The sequence below is a fragment of the Neodiprion lecontei genome, chromosome 7 (assembly GCF_021901455.1).
Source record: "Neodiprion lecontei isolate iyNeoLeco1 chromosome 7, iyNeoLeco1.1, whole genome shotgun sequence".
Taxonomy (NCBI): domain Eukaryota; kingdom Metazoa; phylum Arthropoda; class Insecta; order Hymenoptera; family Diprionidae; genus Neodiprion; species Neodiprion lecontei.
This window is the reverse complement of record NC_060266.1, coordinates 21904542-21929069: the sequence shown is the minus strand read 5'-3', so window position 1 is coordinate 21929069 and position 24528 is coordinate 21904542. Positions and strand designations below refer to the sequence as shown.

Here is a 24528-nt window from a genome sequence, read left to right as displayed (position 1 = left end):
ATAAAGAAGCAGACAGGGGTGTAAATAAGGGAATTGAAAGAAAGAAAACAGAGAAAAAGAATTTGAACAAAAAAAAACAAAAAAAAAAAAATTAAGAATAAACTCACAGTTACCTCGAACACATTTTTCATTGCCAAATTGTATGATAAAAAGTTTTCAATCGCTGGCTCGAGGCTCTTTTCTGGTTCAACGAAATCTCTCTGTAATCTACTGGTAGACATTTTCAACTATAATATAAGTAAGGATAGAGAGGGAACGAATGGGGGAAAAAAACGTACGAAACTCGATAGGATCGAGTAACAAATCGTAAGTTCGCGAATGGTAAAACATTTAATTGACTCTCTGGTAGGTAAAACAAAAAATAGAAGAAGGGTGGATTGTCTGGGCATTGCCAAGAGAATCCACATCTCTTGTATAAGTCGCTGTCTTTTTGCAACGAGAATACGTGGGACGCGTCTACTAACGGGAATGGAAGATAAGAAAAGAAGAGGTGATAAAAAAAAAAGGAAAAACTAAAAAAAAAAAAAAAAACAGAGAAAGGAATGGAGAAAAAGGAGCGAGATCCTTAGCAGAGAAGGAATAGATGTCAGACGTCCTTGGCGAATAGAAAACGTGGGTAGATTCAATCCGATGACCCTTGACATGGTGGCACAATCGGTAAGAGCTCGCCACGTGGAAGACATCGATAATCGTGCGGGATGGTGTCTGTTGATACCCATGTGAAATAGGGGTGAATGTAGAAGAATAAGAAGAAGATGTACCACCATAGGCAGCGACGATTCTGAGCCGTTAAGAGGAACGTCCAAATTTCGATTTTGACAAAAATATTGTATACATCCTTTGGGATTAGATGATTTATGAGGAACGGGATCGAACAAAGTCGTAAAAATCATCGAAAACGATAACAAAATCACACGAACGTGTAAAACTCAAGAATTACGATTTGCCTTCTTTAAAATTAAAAAGTTAGGTTACGTGGTGATAAAATGGCGCTGAAAACCATTCTCTGACGTCACGATGACATTTTGCCAATAGAACGAGGTTATCATCGCCCGAATCGAGTCGGTGATGCGTGGGCACGGAGGATGGTAAAAACAAGTGACACGGAACACGGGAAAAATTAATTTTTTCTATATTACGCTGATATTCACGACTTCGTTGGATCCAATCGCTCATAAACCATCGAAACCCAAAGAAGAAGCAATCCGCTACGTAGCATCGTTCCGTGCAAATACAATTAACGTATCGTCAAAATCAACTGAAACTTCGTATTAAATGTTCCGTATCGCGTGTTGCCAACGATATTTCAAGACAAGAAGCAAGTCGAAGTACAAGATCCTCGGATCCAAGCATAAAGGATCAGCCTCAAGTTCCTCCTCGACGATCCTTTCCTCTGCAGACTTTTCGTTCCATTTTCCGCTTCACCTTCTTCTGTCGTCGAACGTTCTCCTCCGGATGAAGACGAACTTTTCTCAACATCCGCGCGGCTTCGTGGAAGGAGCGAAGAAGTTGTTCACCTCGGACAACCACCACCACCACCGCCACCACCGTCATCAAGAGAGCTCCGCATTGTCCCCGTGGAAACAAAAGAGGGGTGAAATACGTATGTATATACAAGCAGTGTATCGTTGTCTCCGAAAGACCGGCAAAGACTCGAGAGGTCGCGGCTGTTCGGGTTCTCGAGTGTTTCGGCGTCTGCAAGCACCGGCGGATCCCTCGGGCTCTTCGGTTGGCCACAAGAGGTGGAAGGAACTCCACCAGGAACCAGAAGCGCGGCAGCCAATTCAAGTTTGGTCACGTACGGAGTATCCCGGTTCCGGTAGCCGATTTCCCGCTAATCTCTTTGTCTTCGTTTTCGCCACACCCATTTCTTTTTCTTCCTTTTCGCATCTCGACCAAGTATATTTTTTACAACACGTAACATTGTATTCCGCGTGGCCACGCATCACAGGGTGAAATAAATATCGTACGCGCAAAACCGCTTGCAATTACCACTACTGTATTAATAAAACGTAATTTTGCTTCCGAGAAAAGCTCGACGACCGTAACGTTGGTGAGAAAAAAAAAAAAATTTCGACGCAACGTTGATACAAACGAACAAACGGATACTTACTGTAATGAAAACCTGATTGGCTATAGAATCAAGCTTAGCGAAACACTCTCAACCGATTTCTTACATAATGTAGAAAAAAAAAAAAAAAATGTAGTAGTCTCACAATTGTAAACAATCGACAAACTCCTTCACAAATAAAAAAAAAAGCTCGCAACTGTAGCGTACAAAATTCAACGAATATTTGTCAAAGATCCAAGAATATTCATGTATACATAAAATATAACATCATTTCTAATCACCTAAAATTTTATCAAACCAGATTCTATGTATCGTAAATCACGTATTCAAACATGTTAATAATTTTTTATCAATGAAGAACAATCCATTGAAATTTGTGCGTGTATACAATCGAACCCGAGTATAACAAGCATCGGAGACTAATTTCCATCGGTGGAGAAATTGAGGTTGTTGGTATTTATTAATTTTTTGTTTTATTTTATTTTATTATTTTTTTTTTTTTTTGTTTCATTTATTTATTTTTCTTTTTTTTCCCCGCGTGGCGTGTATTGAATAATTGGAACCCGGTCAAGTGACATCGAATACCAATCTCGTTTCACACCGCTCGCATCCGTCAACGTTATCAACGTTTTCTGTCAGCGGCGAACACATGCACCCGGTCCATATCGACTCAACTATTTGCCCGACCGAAGTTTCGTACATACGCAGTAAGAACAATACAGAGCTAGAAGCTAATTTGACGCGTTCAGTTACGGGGTGATTTGTGCATTCGGTATGCGAGCACATAGATACATAAATACCGCGTGAAACGCATACATGTATTATCTAAACTGCCGAATCACTTCGAAGATTGGATTAGAAAACGTGTAATAGAAATGATAATAAATGAGAAGAAATATAGAGCGAGAGAGAAGAATGAGAAGAGAAAGTTTCAATGCCGAAGAATCCCGTGGAGAAAAGAGATTGGCCTGCGATTCTTTACAACTCCACACAACCGCCACGTGTGTGTATATACATACATATGTATATACATATATATACATATATATATATATATATGGAATTCCACGCCAGCTCGGTAAACTGTTGTCCCTGACATTTTTCAATTTCACCAAGGATTTTTCCTACTTTAGTACGACCGTTGAGAAAACTTCCGTAAAATATTTTCACCATTTTTTTTTTTTTTTTTATTAATCACTCGTCTTTAACCTGTGATTTTTTCAAACCCATCTCAAAAACGCCCAAATTGATTTTTATGAAACAAGAGAAAGAACGTTTGGTTTCCAAAATGAAAAATTGTCACGAATATTCAGAGTGGGAGTGGAGTTCGTTTTTTTTTTTTTTTTTCCATCTTCACACCCGTTAAAAATCTATCGTAACACATACCGCATCTCCAATTTGAGAAGTGATTTTTTTTTTTTTTTTTTTTTTATCGCTTGCTCCGCTTCCAAAACGTACTCAAGATTTTTATTAAAAAAATGTAATAATAAATGTTTAACGCGTACGAGACTAGAAAAACAAAAAAGATTCAAAAAAAAAAAAAAAAATAGAAGAAATTACTTTGAAAAATAAGAAAGAAAAAAAAAAAAAAAAAACGAGGTTTCGCTCCGAAACTTGGGTGAAAGTGTTACATTCCGGAAACAAAATGACTGTTTATTTTTTTTTCCCCCCTCCCGTTTCATAAGAATCAATTTGGATATTTTTAAACTGGGTTTAAAAAGTCGTAGGATAAGAAAAAAAAAAAAAAAATTCTTTTTCCGAAGCTTTCTCAGGGGTCGTAAAAATGTAGCAAGAAATCATTGTTGAAATTAAACAAATTTCATGGTCAACCGTTTGCGTTAATTTGTAATCTCGATTGATAATTTTTCCATTGCGAATCAAGCCCGCGTCGGTTTTTTATCCCGTTGTTTATTATTTGCACACCTCCACGTATGTTCGCCTACGTATTAATGAACAAGTTGGGTATATACAAATAAATAGGTAGGCACGTATTACATGGGTTTGTGTGTATGTATGTATGTACGTATGTATGGATGTGTGTATGTATGGATGGATGTACGTACGTACGACGGGATAACCGAGTTTTGGTGGCCGGATGCCGCGGCTAACGAGGTCGAATCGCTAAGGGTTTCGGGGCTCAAAGGTAGGTAGGTGGAGGTAATATAAGGGGAACAATTTTCGTCCTGCAGGATGAACCATCGAACGCGATGTTACACACACACACACACACATACATATACATATATATATATATATATATATACACGTTGAACTTAATTAAGTTGTTCCCTCGTATCAAGATACGATTCGCTCCCGTTTCTACGAAAACTTTTAACTTAATCAAAGAGGTCGAGACTTATCGAATTGCTCTAAAATTTATGATCCAATCTAAGTAGGAGGATCCGTCCCCTTATACAACGTTTATTTTTCTACCACCCCCCCCTTCCCTACCTACGCTGGCAACGTAACCTACATCCCTACTCGTACCTACACCGACATCCGCGTGCGCGTCGGCAGAGGACGTGCGTGTATACATACTGACCGGAAGTACGTATTAAACCGGCGGCAAGTTCCCGCGGAGTTAATTAGAACCGGACCAATAAGGCTTTCAAGTTTTTCTTTCCGGTCATGGACCATCGGGGTAAAACGATGGTCAAAAGTTGAGTGGGTCGAGTTGAAACGACTCGTTTTATTGCGCGTAAAAAATAACCCTACGGTCCAGGGTCCAGGGTGAATAAGAGAGAAAATCATGCTGTCGCGTCGGGGTTGATCGTATAATTCAAGCAGGGTGAATTCTCTTCAAATCACTTTCAGCTATGGTCGAATAAAAAAAAAAAAAAAAAAAAGAAAAGAAAAGAAAAGTACACGTTTCGTCACTTGGTAAATATTCGCTCAAAAATTAAACAAAAAACTTTGTCCACGCGACTCGAAGCCCGGAAGGAAGGAAGGAAGGAAGGGAACCAGTTTGACACAAAGCGTCGTTCTCCAACCTCCCCCACTCCTAGTTTACTCTGAAAATTCTTCTTCTTCGAGTTACCCGTTAAAGAGAGCATCAACCGTTACGGAGTCCTTTCTTAATTACTTGTTAATCCATGAGCCGGTGTTGGTTTCTCAGCGTGAAGTCACTCAGCCGAGAATATAAGCCTACAGCTAAGCAATTATGAACCCTTATATACATTATGCAAAGTCCCGGTTGTTGTTCGCCAGTTTCGTTCATCCGTGTTCCCAACTGTAACATCACTTCCTCCCCTGACCATAACTGGAGTAACTTTTCCCAGTTATTGAGGCTCGGGTTTAACTGAAGTAATTTGAGAGAATGACAGGGGGAAAAGAATTCATTCACGCGGATGATCAAGTCTGACAATAGAGACGAGAGTGATTGAAAGGGTATAATTATCAGGATATCGTCAAGCAATAGTATTATTGCTCGATACGGGATCCCTAGGGTTGTCCTTAAGAATGTCCATTTTTAATTTCGACCGGCTCGCCTCCCAAATTAGCTCCACGTGATTCAAAAATGATTCCCCAATTTTTTCAGATTTTTATCACAACTCTAACCCGTGCCCCAAACAGGGTGGATTTCCCCATTCAACCCTTTTCAGGGGCGCATCAAATCTACCGAACGGATTTGGATGAAATTTGGTGTAACGGGGTTTTGCGGGTCGCTGACTACGAATCTTTACTTAAAATTTGAAAATTCAAAGCGGCGGATCCAATATGGTGGACCAAAACCGAAAAAGTCACTTGATATCGCCATATCGGATCCACCATTTTCAATTTTGTAATTTTGTAAGTTCAGATTCGTAATCAGCGAACTCGAAAACTCCCGAATACCAAGTTTTATCGGAATCAAATAGCTTTTTGGATTTCGTTCCACCATATTGGACCCGCCATTTTGAATTTTCAAATATCGAGTTCAGATCCGTACTCAGCGACCCGAGAAATCCGTCGATAACCAAATTTCATCTAAATCCGTTCGATAGATTTGACATGTCCCTGAAAGGGTTGAGACGAATCCACCCTCTTTGTAGCACAGGCTAGAATTGAGATAAAAATCTGAAAGAATTGGGGAATTATTTTTCAATTATGTGGAACCGAATAGAGATTAAAAAATCAGCTTTTCAAGAACCACCCTAGTATTTATACACTTTTAATACCCAATGTGTATATAAACATACATATAACTCAAATCGTATACGTGTGCTGTGCGTGTTATACAATTATAATAAAATTTTTTCGAGTGTGACGAAATTTTACATGGTATATAATGAAAAAGAAAAAGACGAAGAAGAAGAAGAGATATTGAAATTCAATATCTCGCTTGTTAAAAATACGTGTAAGATATCTCGTACTGCCTGACTTTCTTTTGACTATTGATATTGTGATTTATACAAACGAGTTATACACGGTGCCTGCTCATCTCTCTCTCTCTCTCTCTTTTCCTCCTAAAATTCAAAAGTGAACTTTCCGGGGACCACCCTATCCGGTTGACAATAACTAGATAATAGCCAATAGGTGATATTATCGTACCGTGAAATGGTTTCGTCTCCTCGTTTCAAGCGGCAAACTTAAGAGAGTAGAAGCCATTTGTCAAATAAGAGAGAAAGCTGCTCGGATCGTTAAGTGTAGTCAAGTGAGCGGGTCTTTCACCACCTGCAGTGATAGGCGACGTGCGTTCCCTCCTCCATTATATCCACCCCGACACGCCAAGTGGGTTTTGTAATATTCTCTCAAACTGTAACATCCTCGTTCACACCGGGGCCAATTTATCGTCACCCTTTACCACTGTGTAATTCCGAGTTCAAAGACCAGCGAACAATGTCCCGAGCTGCTCCTTTTCGCTTCAAAGATACGCGGGCGCAAAACGCACGAACCGAGGAGAAACGTTTCTTACAATTAATCCGACTGTGCGCTCTCAAATATTTTCCCACACATTGCGTACGATAATATGCTCGTGAGTTTGAAAATGAAAATGAGTTTTCTGCAATGAGGTTTATTTACCAACGACGTAATACTAGTGAAAAAAAAAAAAAAAAATAAAAAAATCACCAGAGATTTTGCAATCTTACGCATTTTAAAAATATAATTACGTGCAAAACGCTGTTGCTTCATAGTTTGCCGAGTGTGGAAATTCTTCTGAACGATCTGCGAAATAAAATGAATTTATTCAAAAAAATTTCTCGCCCTTACAAAAATACATATGCGAATTTTAACGATCTTATTTGCCGTGAAATTTGGGATACGAAAGAATACGTCAAAATTATCCAACCGCATGGAAAATTATTGCCAAAAGTATATTGCAATTCTTTACATAATTCATTGAATGCAAAACAAACGAGAAAACGAAACAGAGAATAAAGGATGAAAGATGCGGAACACAAAAACCGTCATTCTGTAGAAGCGTTTCGTGCATTAGCATAATTATCAATTATTTATAAAGAGTGTATAATATAGCAAAGGCCGAGCTGAGAAGAAACTCAAGTATTGGGGTGAAAGTAAAGGGGAATTGGATGAAAAAGAATCTGTCTGTGTGTGTGTGTGTACATAAATATATATAAATAAGAAAAATATGTAAATGAATGTTGCCTCCACGGTATTGAAAAGGAAAACAAAAAAAAAAAAAAACGATTGTTTATAACCTTTCAAAGAGAAAGATATAAAAACGATAAAGTCGTCTGGTGTAATAAATTTTCATTGTAAATACATACATAGATTATATCAATACATATATACGCAAGCCTTATTGCTTTTCGTGTTCAATCTTTTCTTGTTTTTTTTTTTTTTTCTCTCTCTCTCTTCTCTTACGTTTCTGTTATCCAAATTTTTGTATATTGCACGAACACGCAGACGAAGGTATAAAAATTTTTTTAATATTCAACCGACGCGTCTCCTTTGTGTAAAGTTTGATTCAAATATACATGAATGCCTAATAAAATGGATTTGCAGGGTTGCCAGGGAGTCAGGGATAAAGAGGCCTCCTCCTCTCGCACAAAAGAGTAATAAATTTCATCTCACACTTTCACACACTTATATATATATATATATATACACATATCCCACAACAACCGAAGACTCAAGGATGAAAAACTTTTAAAACAAAATACCGATATGTAATATACGCTCGAATGAGGGAAAGAACGATAGTTAGAAAAGTAGAACGAAAAGGAAAACAGCTTTTTCAAGCCCAGTCGTCGCCGTTGTTTATTATTCACGCTCGTTACGAATCCTCAACTTTGCCAATCGCGAATATCATCCACCTGCCCTGCGCCCCACCTATAATTGCCTAATTATTACGCGGGAACGAGCGGCACCATGCCGTGCCAATTAGTCCCACACAGTCGGTCGAATGGCGAGAGGGTTGAACCACCCTCGAAATATACCCCTGACGTTGCACCCTCTTCGATCCGCGTTATCGTGCACTGAGAGAAATTTTTAATTCCGATTACCGCTCAGTCTGCAACTATTTTCATTTTTTACCAAAATCGACAAAATATAGTTCTAGGTAGAAAATGAAAATTAGTTTTCCATGTTTTACTGAATTTTTCTAGTCGTTGTTCATTTGTTTATTTCTCGCTCTTGCGTGTTTCGCAGGTCGTCGAGTACCGTACAGCATGGCGCCGGAATGGAGAGCATTGTGGTACAGTAATTTGGACGAGTTGCAAAGGGTCAACGACGCCAACGACAACAACACGATATCAAACGTGACCGTTCAGCTTGGTGGAAACGCGTTTCTTCACTGCAAGGTCAGAAATCTTGCTGAACGTACGGTTTCCGGAGCTGAGGTTTGTTTCTTAATCACAACCTTTTTACATTTATAATCGTAATTTAACGAATAGATATCGTCAATATTTATACTTGAGTATAGGTGTAACATATAGCGGGTTTCGAAGTTGAGAATTTTTAAAACTTCCGAAAACGCCTAATTCTCAATTATTTCGTCGCGAAACTTCGAGTAAGGAAGTCAAACTTTGTAGAAACAACAAAGTTTCGAATAGTCGGAAAGACGACGGCTTAAAGTTCCGACGTGCAAGATTTCGAAAATTCGTGATACGACGGAGCAAAGTTCCGAAAAGTCAAGTTCCGAATCTAGGATTTCGGACGTAAAAGTATCGAAAATCCAAAACAAAGAAAGATCAAATTATTGGTGAAATTTCACCAAGCCAATAAATTCCGATGTTTCAAATTTAAAAATATTCTCATTTTCGCACGTTTCGACATTTTGTCCTTTCGGACCTTTTCAAATTCAAAATTTCAACCACCTGCCGTATAATATAATTACATTAGGCTCTACAATTTCTTTTCCCTGTAACTTTTTGCTTCATATCTTCAAACCGTTTTTCATTCTCCTTTTACTTCTTGAATTGCACACGTCATTTCTCATATTTCTTCACTGCTAGTGCAGGGCAAACACTCCCGGAAGATATTACACATTGCCCGAAACGATTTCCAGTTTTTTTTTTTTATTTTTCTTATTCTTTCCATACGAATAGTCGAGTGCGAATGAAATTTCAGTTGTTATATATCACGATTATAAAACCGAGCTTCTAACAATATCACTTATAAAGTCAATTGAATGAAATTTGAATCGGTATAATGATAATAATAACAATAACATATCATCTCAAAATTACAATATTGGGTAAAAATCAAAAATCAAAAACAAAAAACAATAAAAAAAAAAAAAAAACGAAAGGCAACTTTCACGCAACATGTAACAGAATAAATAATATTTTCGTTGGTTTTAAATGAAATTGATGCTGCTATTGCGGTTTGAGGAAAATATGTATATATGTATGCGGTGGAGAAAAGACGTAAAGAAACGAAAAAAAAAAAATGAATAAAATAAACAAATAAATAAGAGAATAAGTAAAAATCTGAATATGTACCAACGAAAAATTCACGCTTCTCACATGCATTAATTATGCATACAAACATACGCATACGTGACACACGTGAGCATAGAAAATAAACATCCAACAAGCAGAGAAGAAACCATTTGAAACGAAAACCGTCGTTCGTCCCGCTTGCCGGCAATAAATTTCAGCATAAAAATCCCTATTTCTCTTGCCAAATAGTAAATATCCTGCAGCAGGACGACGCGGTTCATTCTTGTACGTTATACGTAACGTGAATATGTATACCTACACAGATTGTGTACGAAAATAAACGTGTATGTGCATAAATGCGAAACAGAGGGAGGAGACATAGGAGCCAAAATTTGATAAACAAGAAAAAATATATATATACTCGTATATATATAATTTAATGAAGAAGAATAAATAAAAAAAAAATAAAAGGAAAACAAATCAAAAGTTTAACAAATTTATCGTTGTAGAGATACTGAAATACGTAGATAAAATTTCTCTTACCCGTTACAATTAAACAATTAACCAAACTTCGTGAAATTTTTTTTTTTTTTTTGTTTTTCTCCTTCATTGATTAAAAACGTAACTGTATCGGTACGTATACTAAAGTTTGATCGTTTCCGATCAGAATAATGTGTTTGTTGAAATACATGCCGACATAAATTTTTTTAATATTAGAAAAATTGAAGTTTTTTTTTTTTTTTTTTTCTTCATTACGACGAATTTTTGTCCTCTTATTTTTCAACAAACACATCAATCTAATCGGAAACGGTCAAGCTAATATACGTACCAATACGGCTGAGCTTTTAATCGACGAAGGAGAACAAAAGAAAAAAAAAAACAAAAACAAGAAAAAACCGTGTCCGAATTTCATGAAATTTTGATAAAATTGAAATTACAAGTGCAGACGTTATTGCAACGACACATGTTTGGGATGGGATCGTTATCTCACAGCTTTAGGATTGTATGAAATTAAGTGAAATCTAATTTACTCAAAGTCAGCAATGTAAATTTATCTACAATCAGCATTTTACGGTATGAAATTTGGGTTAGCTAGAACGATGATGCTGAGAAGGGAATATCGTGTATATATACATACACGTACATTCAATATATATATATATATAAAACGGACGAAAAGCCCCACGGGGAATGATATCCGTGGAATCGGTGAGTTTAATTCCGTGCGAGATCGGAATCAAGTGAATTAATAAACTTGCAGGGCTTGTGTGTGTGTGTGCATGTGTGTGTGCAAAGCTTGAAAGCCGGGAATTGGAATGAAATAACCTCGTGACAATCACTCCACAGCTTTCGTATCGTAAAAGCTCGTTTTTTTTACGATGTGAGGAAGTTCGAATCAATATTAAAGAAATATATTAATTAATCGCGATAAATATTTACAGATATCGTGGATCCGCCGACGAGACTGGCACATATTGACCAGCTCTATGTTTACTTACACAAACGACGAACGTTTCCAAGTGTTGCATCCCGAGGGTTCCGACGATTGGACGCTGCAGATAAAATACGTACAAAAACGGGACAACGGCACCTACGAATGCCAGGTGAGTGAGCAAACGGTGATTTCTGAGTGCCTGTGTCTCACAATTATTTCGTAATTCATAAATTAGGGCCAGGATAATATATGTCTGCACGTTAAAGATTACAACGTATGTACGTATAATATAGACCAAGATATGAAGAATAGAAACTGCATTTTTTTGCACCAAACATCATACTTTATGTAAAAAGAAAAAAAAAAAACCAAACGACGAATGAAAATCATTGAAATGAGAAAATATGTATTTGCATATCAATCCTGATCCTATATATGTATATAACGTATAATATTACACGCGAGTGACATAATAATCGATATTAGTCCCGAAAGATAATTGATGAATATTATGACAAGCATAATGTGTTAAGGAAAATTGGCTTCATTGAATTGATCGATCGATTTCCGTTAGCCTCGTTGAATATATATATATACATATATATATATATATACGAGTAAAATACAATAGGTTTAGGTACACATGCGTATACTTTATACGAAACAAAAATGAGGAAAGAAAAGAAGTGGAAAAATAGAAGAAAAAAAAAACGACCAGACAACGGGAGAGGAAGAGGAAAAGTAAGGGGGAAAAAAAAAAAAAAAAAATTCAAAGACAAGCTGTAGTGGAGTGAAAAATTCAAATACTTCCGAGCGAGGAAAAGAGAAACAAGGGGGAAAAAAAAGGACGAAAGTATCGAAAGAATGAAAGAAAGGCAGAGAGAGAGAGAGAGAGAGAGAGAGAGAGAAAAAACAAGAAATAATAAAACAAAGGAAAAAAAAACGAAATACCCAACAACAGAAGCGATAAAAGACGGGGAAAACTTTTCAATCGATGGTGTCACGATAATTTATTATACCGTGTACCACGCGTCGCGATACATGAACACGATATATCCGTACCTATATCACGTTATATTATGTACAAATATATTTACGTAGCCTTTCGATAATCCAAATTTGTGCGCGTGTGTGTTAACGTACAGCGAAGCGTTGTTTCGCTTCGGAGAGATAGATTTTTATCAGCGCCAAGGGAGAAGATTGCGCGTAGAGAAGAAGATTGTCGTCGTTGCGAGTGTTTGTCTCTTTGTGCTTCCCCCGCCCCCCTGCCTAAAAATTTTTTAATTTTTTTTTTATTCCTCTTCCGCGGGCGAGAGAATAGTAGAAACAACTCGAAAGTTGAAAAAGCGAAGCACCGCGGACGTTCTTGGTAAAAAGAAACAGATGTACGAGAAGAAGGGGGTGGAAGATGTGAAAAAAAAAAAAATAGAAGAAGAAGAAGAAGAAGAAGATACACTGTTAGATAAGGGGATGAAAAGGAAAGCGATACAAAGGACGGTAAACCGTCGTTGTTTTTTTTTTTTTTTTTCTCCGTCGGGCAAAAGTGGAGGATAGAAGCGAGTCAACGACGTGAAAGAAAAAAAAAAAAAAAAAAAAAAAAAAAAATAAAGACAAATGAAAGAAAAATATAAATAAATAAACAGGACGGACGAAAGAGAGAGAGGGATAGAAAGAGAGAGATAGGGAAAAATGAAGGCAGGGACAAAATGTACGTATGAATATTACGCCTGGCAACAGCAGCTACTTCCGGTCTCAATGGCCCACGAAAAAAACTCTCTCCCTATTTCTTCGTCTCTCAGCCCTTTTTCCCCTTTCGCACTTGAATTCGCCCTGCTGCATTATATACATATACATACATGTATATATATATATACACACACATATACATGTACGTATATACGGTATTAATATAAACGATTGATGCCTACATCTGCGACAACAGCCGACTTTTTCTGCACCCTCTTTCATCCCCTTCGCGTTCCTATTTTTTCTTATTCCCCCCTCGCTATGTCATTTCCGCTAATTGAAAAATATGTGAAAGATATGACGCGTTGTATTACGCCGTTCATTTATCAGGAACAAATTACCGCAGCGATTTTAAATCGGTTATTGCAGTCGGCAACAGGAAATTATCGGAAATGGAAACTCGATCGGTGTGTATTGTTTGTTTCATTTTTCATTTTTTTTTTTTTTTTTTCCTCATCAATATTCGGAGAGGTGGAATATCCAATTCGATTAAAAGAAAGTACGGACCGTGTTACATTTTTCAGCGATTGTCAGTTTTTTATAGTATTTTTTTCTTTTCAACGCAACAATAAATCGAATATACGTATAACATATATTATATATATATATATATATAAAATTACAAAAACGAGCGACTGACATTTGTTGACGAAATATTGTAAATTTCCAAACATTTGGATATTTTCAGCTGCGTAAATAAACCTCCCGACATTACAGCATTAATTCCCGAATTCTTGTATGTCCGGTATTCAGAAATACACTTGTAATAAACACACGTCATTTACGGTCAATATTTATACTTTACTTTGAAAAAAAATAATTGCAACGCTTGACGTGTATAATAAAATGCACGATATTAAGTCTGTCAATCAAGACATTCCGTCAGATTCTTTCTTCCTTCAAGAGCAAATAATATCACGGATATATTTCCTTCCCACCTACCAATACAGTAGTAGGTACGTACTTTTTAACGCAATATACACATATTGGTGTAGATTTATTTATATCTGACCTCGTCGGGGCGGAAGGGCGGTAAAATAAACAAATACACCGAATGGTAAAAGCTTCCTTTGCAGTTTTCAGCCGGTTGATTGCCGCATCTCTTTTATGTATATATATATATATATACATATATATATTTATATCTGTGTGTGTGTGTGTAGCTACACTCGCTACTCTGGCAATCCAGTTTCCCTCTAACCCAGCGAAAGGCTGGGGCGCTGAATTGCCGCGTAGTTTCGAATCAATAAAACGTAACTGTTTAGTGTTTATGTGCCTGAGTAATGAAAATAAAAAAATCAGCCAGTTCGACGTAATTCCTAAGTACGTATAATATAATTCTCTCTCTCTCTCTCTCTCTCTCTCTGTATCACCTTCTCTTTCTCAGCTCTTACAAATATAACACCTATATACCAATTTTCTTCATCATCCCGTTTCCAAGTAAACGCCACATCACGTTTGGTTGCCTACCACCGAGGAGAAAAAATATCGGTAGTACAGACGTAACGAGTTATCGATAGTTACCTCGTTTAAAGTCCTCGCGACTGATCTGTAACTGTCCCGTGTTGTCATGTTGTGTAAAATTGGCCCATCGGTTGTTTCGTTGTTTATAACCTGTGCTAAGGGTTTCAGCTATCGCATTCCGGAGTCACGTTAAAATGATCATACGCCTTGAATCAAGTGATAACGGAGGACTCGGTACGTCTGCTTTACCGATATTCGTTCCCCTGAATGATAGGCAACCCAAGACACCGAGGTGTTTGTTTGAGAAAACGTTCTGTACATAGGCGTGCGCAGTCAGGGTGAAAATTGGTTCCTATGTACAATAAAGTGCAGGCTACCCAACGACTAAATTGAGGTGTAAGATTGATAAACAAGGATTTGATGGCCCCAATTTACCCTAATAGAAACAATTCCGTCTTTATAGATGTATATACGTATACATGTATACGAACGGATTATATAGAGTTATACCCGGGCATGTAAGCCAAACTCGACAAAATTACCGTTCCAAGGAGCAAAAAGCTGATAAAGTATAATAACAGGCAAATCAAGGGCGTAAATGTATGTACCTGTACCCTCTACCTAATATAAAGCATTGAACTCGACGAGGATGAAATACGACGAGGTCTTCCGATCCCTTCGTCAATTTTTCCTTTATTATCATTTCCTTTTTCCCCCCGTTCCTCGATACCTCTCGCCTTTCGTAATACTAACGAAAACTTCGACGGCTTAATTTCGCGGCCATTTATTCTCTCGTCACGAATACATATATGTAATATACTTATATACCATTATATGTATATACCTCTACCCGTCCGGCGTCGGCTTCCACATCGAACAGACTAATAAGCGAACGCGAATTAAGAGAGGATAAGTGGAGAAAAAGGGGGGAAAGAACCGTTGGATTAAGCAAGGGTGATGGGAAAAAGAGCTGAGAAGAGGAGAAGAGGAAAAAAATTCAATCACCAAAAACGATCGATTCACCCATTCCCCTTCTACTCCAATCGCGATTATCGAAACCCTGGCTTCGAATCTCAAGGGGTTATATACCGAGTCTGAATTTCTGCAAAAATCTATTTTCTTTCTTTTCAATTTCATTTTCGTAATGTGCTAATATTCGAGTATATACAGAAAAAATTTCACGTCGATCCGACAAATATTCTCCAAGTTACGCTCGCATTTGCAAAGACGCCCCCCGGAGCGTTTGAAAATGTTTTTGAAACTTTGAACTTGTTTTTCTCAAAACTGTGTTTTCAAATTTGGTGAGCAAGATTTCTCGAAAATATTTGAACCAATCATTCACAAATTTTCACACAAGCTTTACCAATATATTTTTCGGTCCCTGATCGAAGTTTTTTTTCTCACCGTCAGATATTTTCCATTTTATAATCAAATTGGGCAAAAATTTTTATGGACAATCGAAATTTTTTTCTTCGCAGTTTTGTTAAAAACAAATATCTTGTTTATTTCCGACGATTCAGCCCAGAAACATCTTATAACTCACCGCAAAAGGTCTTTTTTTTCTTTTAAATGTGCTCCCGGAGATCGGCCACAAAGCAGCTTTAAAAATCGTTATTTTTCCAAATAAAAAATATCAAAACGACGTTCAACGTTACCACAATACGTATAAAAATCTTTATTATACCAAATTAAAATATCTCTTTATGAAAAATCGCTTCATTTCGTTCTCCTAACTGGATTACAACCCATTAAACAACCCTTCAACTGTACAAAACAGCCCTAAACTTAAAAACTTTCGAAAACTTGAGTCGGGTAATTTTTGCATCTTTGTATCCCTTCGATCCTCCAAATGTATCTACGTACGTTTGGTAATTCAGACACACTCTCGTCTTTTCCTCCACAGCTCGCCTTCCCCTGCCTGCATCCCTTCATCTCTTCGTGGCAGAGTCTTTCTTTTTCCCGTGAACGTACCCCCGGGAAATTATAAATGTACGACACGCGTACAGAGAAAGTATCACCTCTAGTGTCTCCCCATAAATTCCCCCCCCCCCCCCCCCCTCCTCCTCCAACAGAAACAGCAGCTGCAGCACCAGCAGCAGCGTCCTGCACACCCCAACCCCTGAAAGCGGCACTCGAACGGCACCATCGTCTTGCAATTTTAATATTCCCCTCTCATCTTTTCAGGGATACCAAACCAGCTGTAATATATTGTCCACCGGGGCCATTTCCGCGTGCTGCTTCTGTCCATGTCAGCCGTGTGGAACAGTTTCGAATTCGTTCCCCGCTGCAGCGAAAATTCCTTCCGTTATACACTTCGATATTTCTATTATTGGTTGTACCGCTTCACCAGCCGGAAGGCTTTCCACCTCTCCGCAACACCCTCTGCCTCTTCCACGCTGCAGACCGAGGGCGAAATTTTGCGGAATGATTTCAATCCGGGAAAAGGGAGGTTAAAAAGAAAAGAAAAAAAAAAAAAACAAAACTCATGTTTCGACACCAAGAACCGCAGGTCTTCGTTTACGTACAACTGTGAAACATCGCTTTGGTTATATAACGGAAGCTGGAAAGAATCGTGATCGAAGCCATCTGTTCGATAGATCGAAGCACGAGAAGCCGCCGGGTATCGTTCAAATATTCGATGCAGATTTTTTCGCCAATGAAAATAAATATTTGAAAACGTTTGATTTTCAAAATTCCCTCTATACTCGTCATATTGATAAAAGGTCCCAAGAAACGTCCACATTATCACGATGTCCGGTGATCCTGTAAATTATCCTTCAAGAAATTTTCACGTATCCTACAAATATTTGATTTTTAACGTTCTCGAATATCCCAAAAATGACCTGAAAATATCCTTGACTATGTTACGAATTCTTTACTCTACACCGTGAATTTTTCAATACCTAAACATCGATATCCCTCCTACGACATGTTGAGTGGATGTTTCGAGACGATTGCAGTCAGGGTTTCCCATGTTTCCATTCAACGCGCTATAAACCTTGGAGAGGATGAACTGATGTAGGTTCATTTACGCCAACGTTCTGGTAACCAGCTAATCGAAGGGACGTTATATATATATATATATATATATATATATATATATATATATATATATCACAGTGCACGGGATTACCGAGTCCGGATGATTGAAATATCCCGAAGCAGGATCAGCCGAGCGGTAACTTCCTTCGATCATCTGTTACATACTTCCCGGGCTGAACCTCGTCCTCGCGTGTCTCGTAATTCGAGGTCTCATCGAGATGGTCAATTATAAGGGACCAACTCCTCAGCTCCGAGGGTCCTTCTCTCTATAACCTTGTACCGAGGAAGGAAAGGCGTTCATCCGGCAACGTTAGTGGTGGTGGTGATGATGTTGGCGGTGGTGGTGGTGGTGGTGGTGGTGGTGACGGTGCCGATGTCGGTTCTGCGGTATCAAAATCGAGCCGCTTTGCTCCACGGTCTTGGGTTTAAGTCTTGCGGTTACGCAAAATCACCGACGCGCTAAGATGCTTTGAGCCTTTTCAAATTTTAAGGCGACTCGTGCGAGAATAAGGTCGTGATCTCCTCGTCCAAGGTTCCATATACTTGTACCTACTGTAGGACGGCCGTATAAACAGACGTGGTGCTTTGAAGAACTTTTTTCTACAACGGTTTTAGTCAATTTTTACAAAACTGGGACACAACGCTTCTGCGTCGAGTGTTGTATGCGGTATAAAAAGATGAAAAGAAAGGTCATACGGGCGAAGGCGAAAATTCATCCGACAACTATATTGTTGTACAGAGCGTTTCGTAGTTACTTGCGAATAGTAAGATCGAAAAATGAGGATAGTTCCTTTTCCAACGCAAATATATCGAAGAAGCTGAATTATACGACAAAACTGGTCAATTATCCATTTCGGGAATACAGTTTTGTTGTATTTTGTTCAACGTCTTTGGGATCGTTGATTAGCTGTCAGGATGCCTAATTTTCAGAGACGCTCAAATATGTTTCCTACAGTATTTCGTAAAGTAAAGATAAGCCAAAATTCAGAATCGTGAAAAAATCAATGAGGATTAACTCCTTAGCAGTGTGGCAAAAATGATATTTTCGTGTCATTTTTGTATCCGAAAAAAAAAAATACGTCAGATTTATCCTATAATTTTGAGTATCATGGTTTTTGAGCTCGCCGAGTTTCTCAAATTTAAAATCAGATTTTACAAATTCAAAATGACGGATCCGATGTAGGGGAGAAAATTCAAAAAAATTTTCGAATCTAACTAAAGTAAGTATCTCAAAGTTTCTGAGATCGCTGAATTTGGATCTAAAATCAAATTTCCAAAATTCAGAATGGCGGATAAATTATGGTAGTTGCCAATTTGAATTTTGAGTGAACTTCATCGAATTGACTTAAATTCGAGCACCTAAATACGAAAAAATATCTAACACGGTATAAAAAATGATATAAACATTAACCGTAAAATTTTTAGTCCAAGTCCAATTACTTTTCGAAATTTTCACCGCCATTTAGAATTTTGAAAATCCGATGGCAGATTCGAATTCAACCTCCTCAGAAATAATAATTTCCCAAGCAACAGTGAAATCGATAAACTAAGAACATGTTTTTTTTCAAACGCTCACACGTGTGTCGCAAAACAAAAGTGGAACAACTTTTTTCTCACCCACATTCATAGGATCAAACAAGCCGAAACAGACTAGTTCAAATTCCAACGATCCTACACGTATTTTCGTTTTCTGCACTGTCATACCTGATACCAATTTACATTGACTTATCAACGTCTAGACTTTCATCTGCATTTTCGAGATTCTCCGAAATACATATATTCGCATTCTACAGAAAAATTCCACAGCATGAGCATGGATAGAGACAAAGAAGCAGGCCAAATACAGAAGAAAGTAAGTAAGTAAGTAAGGAAGGAAGGAAGGAAGGAAGGAAGGAAGTGAGAAGAGAGGGTTGAAGGTTGAGGGAGAGAATATAAGGGGCTCGTCTTACTCATTAATATAGATAACAGTTTGATGAGCGAGCAGCCTTACAGCCAAGCAGACGTGGAGAGTTTCCGGCGTACGTATCTTCGAGACATCGACTCAGCGTGATTTTCGCTGCACATCAAACGAGTATATAATGCATGCGTATGGATACACTTACGTACTTGTATGTAGGTAAATATATATATATATATAAACCGGATTCAACGTCGTTAGTGTGCAAAGTTGCGAAAGGTCGTTGAATGGCCGCGTGTACAAGGCTAGAATTTGCCTCGAAATGCGAAGGGTGCTGTAGTCAATTCTCCCACAGCGGTGAATAATAAGACATCAATCCTCCACCCCGCTGCTCGATTCTGGGACGGTGGGCTGTCTGCTCTTCTTTTAATTAAATTAACCGAGGACACAGCATCGGTGCAACAACATCACCATTCGGCAATAAAGAAGAACAAGACCAAGAAGGAGAAGAAGGAGAAGAAGAAGAACGTGAAAAAGGAAAATCACAGAATGATAAAACTGAAGCGACATATGAATAGTACATTTAAACGGATGGATTTGAGCGGATTATGAGTCGAGGTTCGTTGAGGATTTACGATTGTATAAACAATAAAGAAGAGAAATAAAAGAAAAAAAAGTTTCGTCCTGCGTTCGCATGCTGAGAAGCAGAAAGAATCAAAAGCAAACTAATTACGATGAGACAATCAGCGAATTGCTGTATAATATGAGTCAAGGGAGTCGTTTTCATTTTCTGGCAGAAAAAAGAAAATCAATATTTGTACACTATCGGTAACGATATAAAAAGGAAAAGAAACAACAAAATTAAGTACAGCCCGATGAAAGTTGCAATTTTTTTTCCCCCCAACATGAATAACTAAAATAACGAGTAATTTAGACAATTTTCTTACACCCCATTTTCTTCTTACTGCTTTTCTCCTACTTCTGAATATTTATTTATTTTTTTCTTGCGCATAAGAATAATATTATAGAGACGAATGCAAGGACGCGATTTTCTGGATCATATACCGTACAAAAGATCGACGAAAGCTCGTATTATCATGTCTACGTTATCATTTTTGCAAACGAGCACGAAAGTAGCGACGAGATAAAAAACAGTGACTTTTTTTTCTATCCCATCCCGAAGCCAGATAATAGACATATTTTCTCCTCTTCATCTCTCGCCTTTTTCGGTTTATCTTCATTTTTATTTTTTTTTTTTTACTCCTCTGTCTGTAATCAGTGAGATCTTCAACAAAATATCTCGGCGCGAGGGTGAAAAGAAGAGCGAGAAGAGACGAGAAGTAGAATAAACGAGCGGTTACCGGCACCGATCCGAATGGTGGTTTTGAAAAGAAACGGCAAGGTGACAAGTAAAAGTAAGGGAAAAAAAAACATTCGCGAAAAATAGGGATGAAAAAGATGCACGCATATATTTATTCATTAGGGTAGTCCTTAAAATGGTGATTTTTGAATTTCGACCGGCCTGCCTCCCAAATTGGCTCCACGTTATTCGAAAATAATTACCCAATTTTTTTCGGTTTTTTATCACAACTCTAACCCGTGCCCCCAAGAAGGTGGATTTCCCCATTCAACCCTTTTCAGAGGCACATCAAATCTACCGAACGGATTTGGATGAAATTTGGTGTAACGGGGTTTTGCGGGTCGCTGACTACGAATCTGTACTCAAAATTTCAAAATTCAAAGCGGCGGATCCAATATGGTGGACCAAAACCCAAAAAGTCACTTGATATCGCCATATCGGATCCACCATTTTCAATTTTGTAATTTTGTAAGTTCAGATTCGTAATCAGCGAACTCGAAAACTCCCGAATACCAAGTTTTATCGGAATCAAATAGCTTTTTGGATTTCGTTCCACCATATTGGACCCGCCATTTTGAATTTTCAAATATCGAGTTCAGATCCGTACTCAGCGACCCGAGAAATCCGTCGATAACCAAATTTCATCTAAATCCGTTCGATAGATTTGACATGTCCCTGAAAGGGTTGAGTCGAATCCACCCTCTTTGTAGCACAGGCTAGAATTGAGATAAAAATCTGAAAGAATTGGGGAATTATTTTTGAATTATGTGGAACCGAATCGAGATTAAAAAATCACCTTTTTAAGGACCACCCTAGATTTATACACTTTTAATACCCAATGTGTATATAAATATACATATAACTCAGATCGTATACGTGTGCTGTGCGTGTAATACAATTATAATAAAATTTGTTCGAGTGTGACGAAATTTTACATAGTATATAATAGAAAAGAAAAAGAAGAAGAAGAAGAGATGTTGAAATTCAATATCTCGCTTGTTTAAAATACGTGTAAGATATCTCGTACTGTCTGACTTTCTTTTGACTATTGATATTGTGATTCATACAAACTAGTTATACATGGTGCCTGCTCATCTCTCTCTCATCCCTCTCTCTCTCTCTCTCCGTCACCATTCCACTTCACCCCTTATCCACACGTATACACACAAACGCAATTTCAACCTGGCACAAAGTCTTTCAGACAACGTATTATAAAGCTCTTCTCCTCTCGGTTCCTCCTCCTCATCCTCCTCATCCTCCTCATCCACCTTGTTCTAAAGAGTCGAAGAAGAACCTTGTTATAACATAACGTCAGCGAATCGCCCTTACAGTATATACCAAGATCAAATACACGCGGCGTATATTACATGCAATTAAATATAATGTAATATACGTGAGCGCGTTGTCGCTCCAGAGAAAGAGAGAGAGAAAAAAAAATAAATACATTTGTAGGTATATATCGTACACGGTTCAAACGATACTGAAACCGGAGAGGTGGAAAAAAAAAACACATACACACACACACGGAAAGATAAAAAATAAAAAATGAAGAAGTTAAACAACTCAGCTCAATGCGACGATTGAAAGACCCAGCTTATATCCCTCTGCGTAAAATGAAATGGTGAAATGAAGGACGAGGTAGAGATAAAAAGCAACAAAAAGTAGACAACATATCTAACAAGACGCAAACACCGATTACGCAACAATTCCTTTCCGATCAAGAAACGTGCCGCGCATCGCGAAAGGATCGTTTGTTTGTCTTTAAAACTTTTGTCAGAACCTCGTGTCTGTGTGTTCGGAATTGTGTTTTTTTCTTTTATTTTTGGGTTTGCACAAGAGGTTGCGAAGGAATTAAAAGAAGATAAACATCGCAGCGGCGTTTTCAGGATACCCGATGGAGTGCGGAGTGGAATAAGGAGCTGAGCCTCCCCATGACAGACAATGAATGTATTCGAGGCTCGAAAGCTCTCTCACTCTCTCTCTCTCTCTCTATTTTCTATCCCCAACCGTAGCTAAATCCCGGGCTTGAAGCCGTCCTTAACGAGCCCATGTACATCCCCTTGGAACAGACCGGCTTGGACCTAAGGAGAATTCATAGTCACGAGTAGCTCGAGGTGCGAGGTTTGGGTGTAAGGAAGGCGGATGGAAGATGGTAGGTAGCAAACACCCACGTTCACGTCCACGTCCAAGTCCAAGTCCACACGACCACATCTCGCCAGAAACCCGCAAACAAACAGCGCACCTTCACACTGGTAAAGGTGTTGAAAATGCGAGCCCAGCAATCCGGCTTTGCTGCACAAGGAGCGAATACATGGTGTATATATTATATATATATATATATACTACAAGACAAAGAGGGTCCAGCTAGAGATGGATGAATACTAGAGGGAGAGAGGGTATAACCAGGGGGTAATTAGAGGGGGAATCAGAGAGAGAGAGAGACAGAGAGAGAGAGGACGGTTGAAACACCCACCCAAGATGTTAATTTGTAGGCTCAACCAGCCCTCCTTCATCTTCATCCCCATCTCTCGTTCGTTCCCCGAGTGTCTGCGGCGAAGAGTAGATGGATCTTCTCCCTCCCCGCCCCCCCCCCTTTCTCTCTCTCTCTCTCGCTTTCTGCTCACATACCTAGACAATTATGTACATACATAAATACATGCATAGTATACGACGATATACAGTTGCAGAGTTATTTTACAGAGACGGCGGCATGCGGCAGTAGCACCTATAACTCTATATATTAGTAGGGAAGTGTAGGGTGTAGGTTGTAGGTATACAGGAGCTGAGAGTCTGCAGGCCGAGAGACCCCGAGACGCGTAGTTACGGTAACCCGCTTTCGGTGCAAAGATGATTAAAATATTAATAATCCCTTTTCCAAGTAAGAGAACTCTGCGCGAAACGCCACGAGCCGAGCTCCTTATTATCTCTTCTCTTCTCTTCTCTTCTCATACTCTTCTCTCTGTACATAACAGTTATTCAAAAACTCAACATCTCTCTCTGTTGTCCGTATACTCGCTGATAACTCGATAACTGCCGTACCGATTTTCGTAATTTTTTATTCTCTGGATAGCCACGACGTCCGGCTGTATTTTAGGCTTCACCGCGTTGCAATCGTATCAACGCTTTCGAAGATATAACGATATTTGTAAACCTAGGCGGAAGATCATCACACACACACACACACACACACTTGTACGAACGCTGCTGACTAACAACAAGCTCTTACGAATAGAGGAAAGTTAACCTTTCACTGACACCTTCGTTACGTTCGCGACGTAAGGAATATTTATCAAGATTTTCGTAACTTGAAGGTTTGAAGATGTGACTCAAGTTTTTACTATCTTAAAATTAAAAATTACTGCTGCCACCTTTTTTTTATCTTCTAAAGGACACTTGAGTGTTGACCCAAACAAAGAAAAATAAAAAAATCAAATCAAAATATTAAATTACTTCGTCGCAGTAAACAATTTTCAGTCGGGGTCATCAACGATCCCAAGGTGCCAGTAATGTTATACGAAATAAAGGTTAATGTCTAACATTTTTGCCACAAAAAGCATTTGAAAATATTGTCGAGTCGAGCTACTTGTATTATTATTATTATTATTATTATTATTATATACGACCTTCGATGGTAAATTATACGTGTATCGAAAAAAAATACTGTACATGTAACACGTACATTTTTTT

General features: G+C 38.3%; 1 protein-coding gene across 1 annotated transcript in view; it reads left to right on the top strand.

Moving 5' to 3' along the window:
- LOC107228039 (hemicentin-2) overlaps positions 1-24528 on the top strand; it is a 155352-nt gene that overhangs the window by 94576 nt on the left and 36248 nt on the right. The window contains exons 3-4 of the mRNA XM_046745253.1: positions 8663-8853; positions 11340-11501. Coding sequence (XP_046601209.1) covers positions 8663-8853; positions 11340-11501 — 353 coding nt within the window. The remainder of the gene's footprint in view (positions 1-8662; positions 8854-11339; positions 11502-24528) is intronic.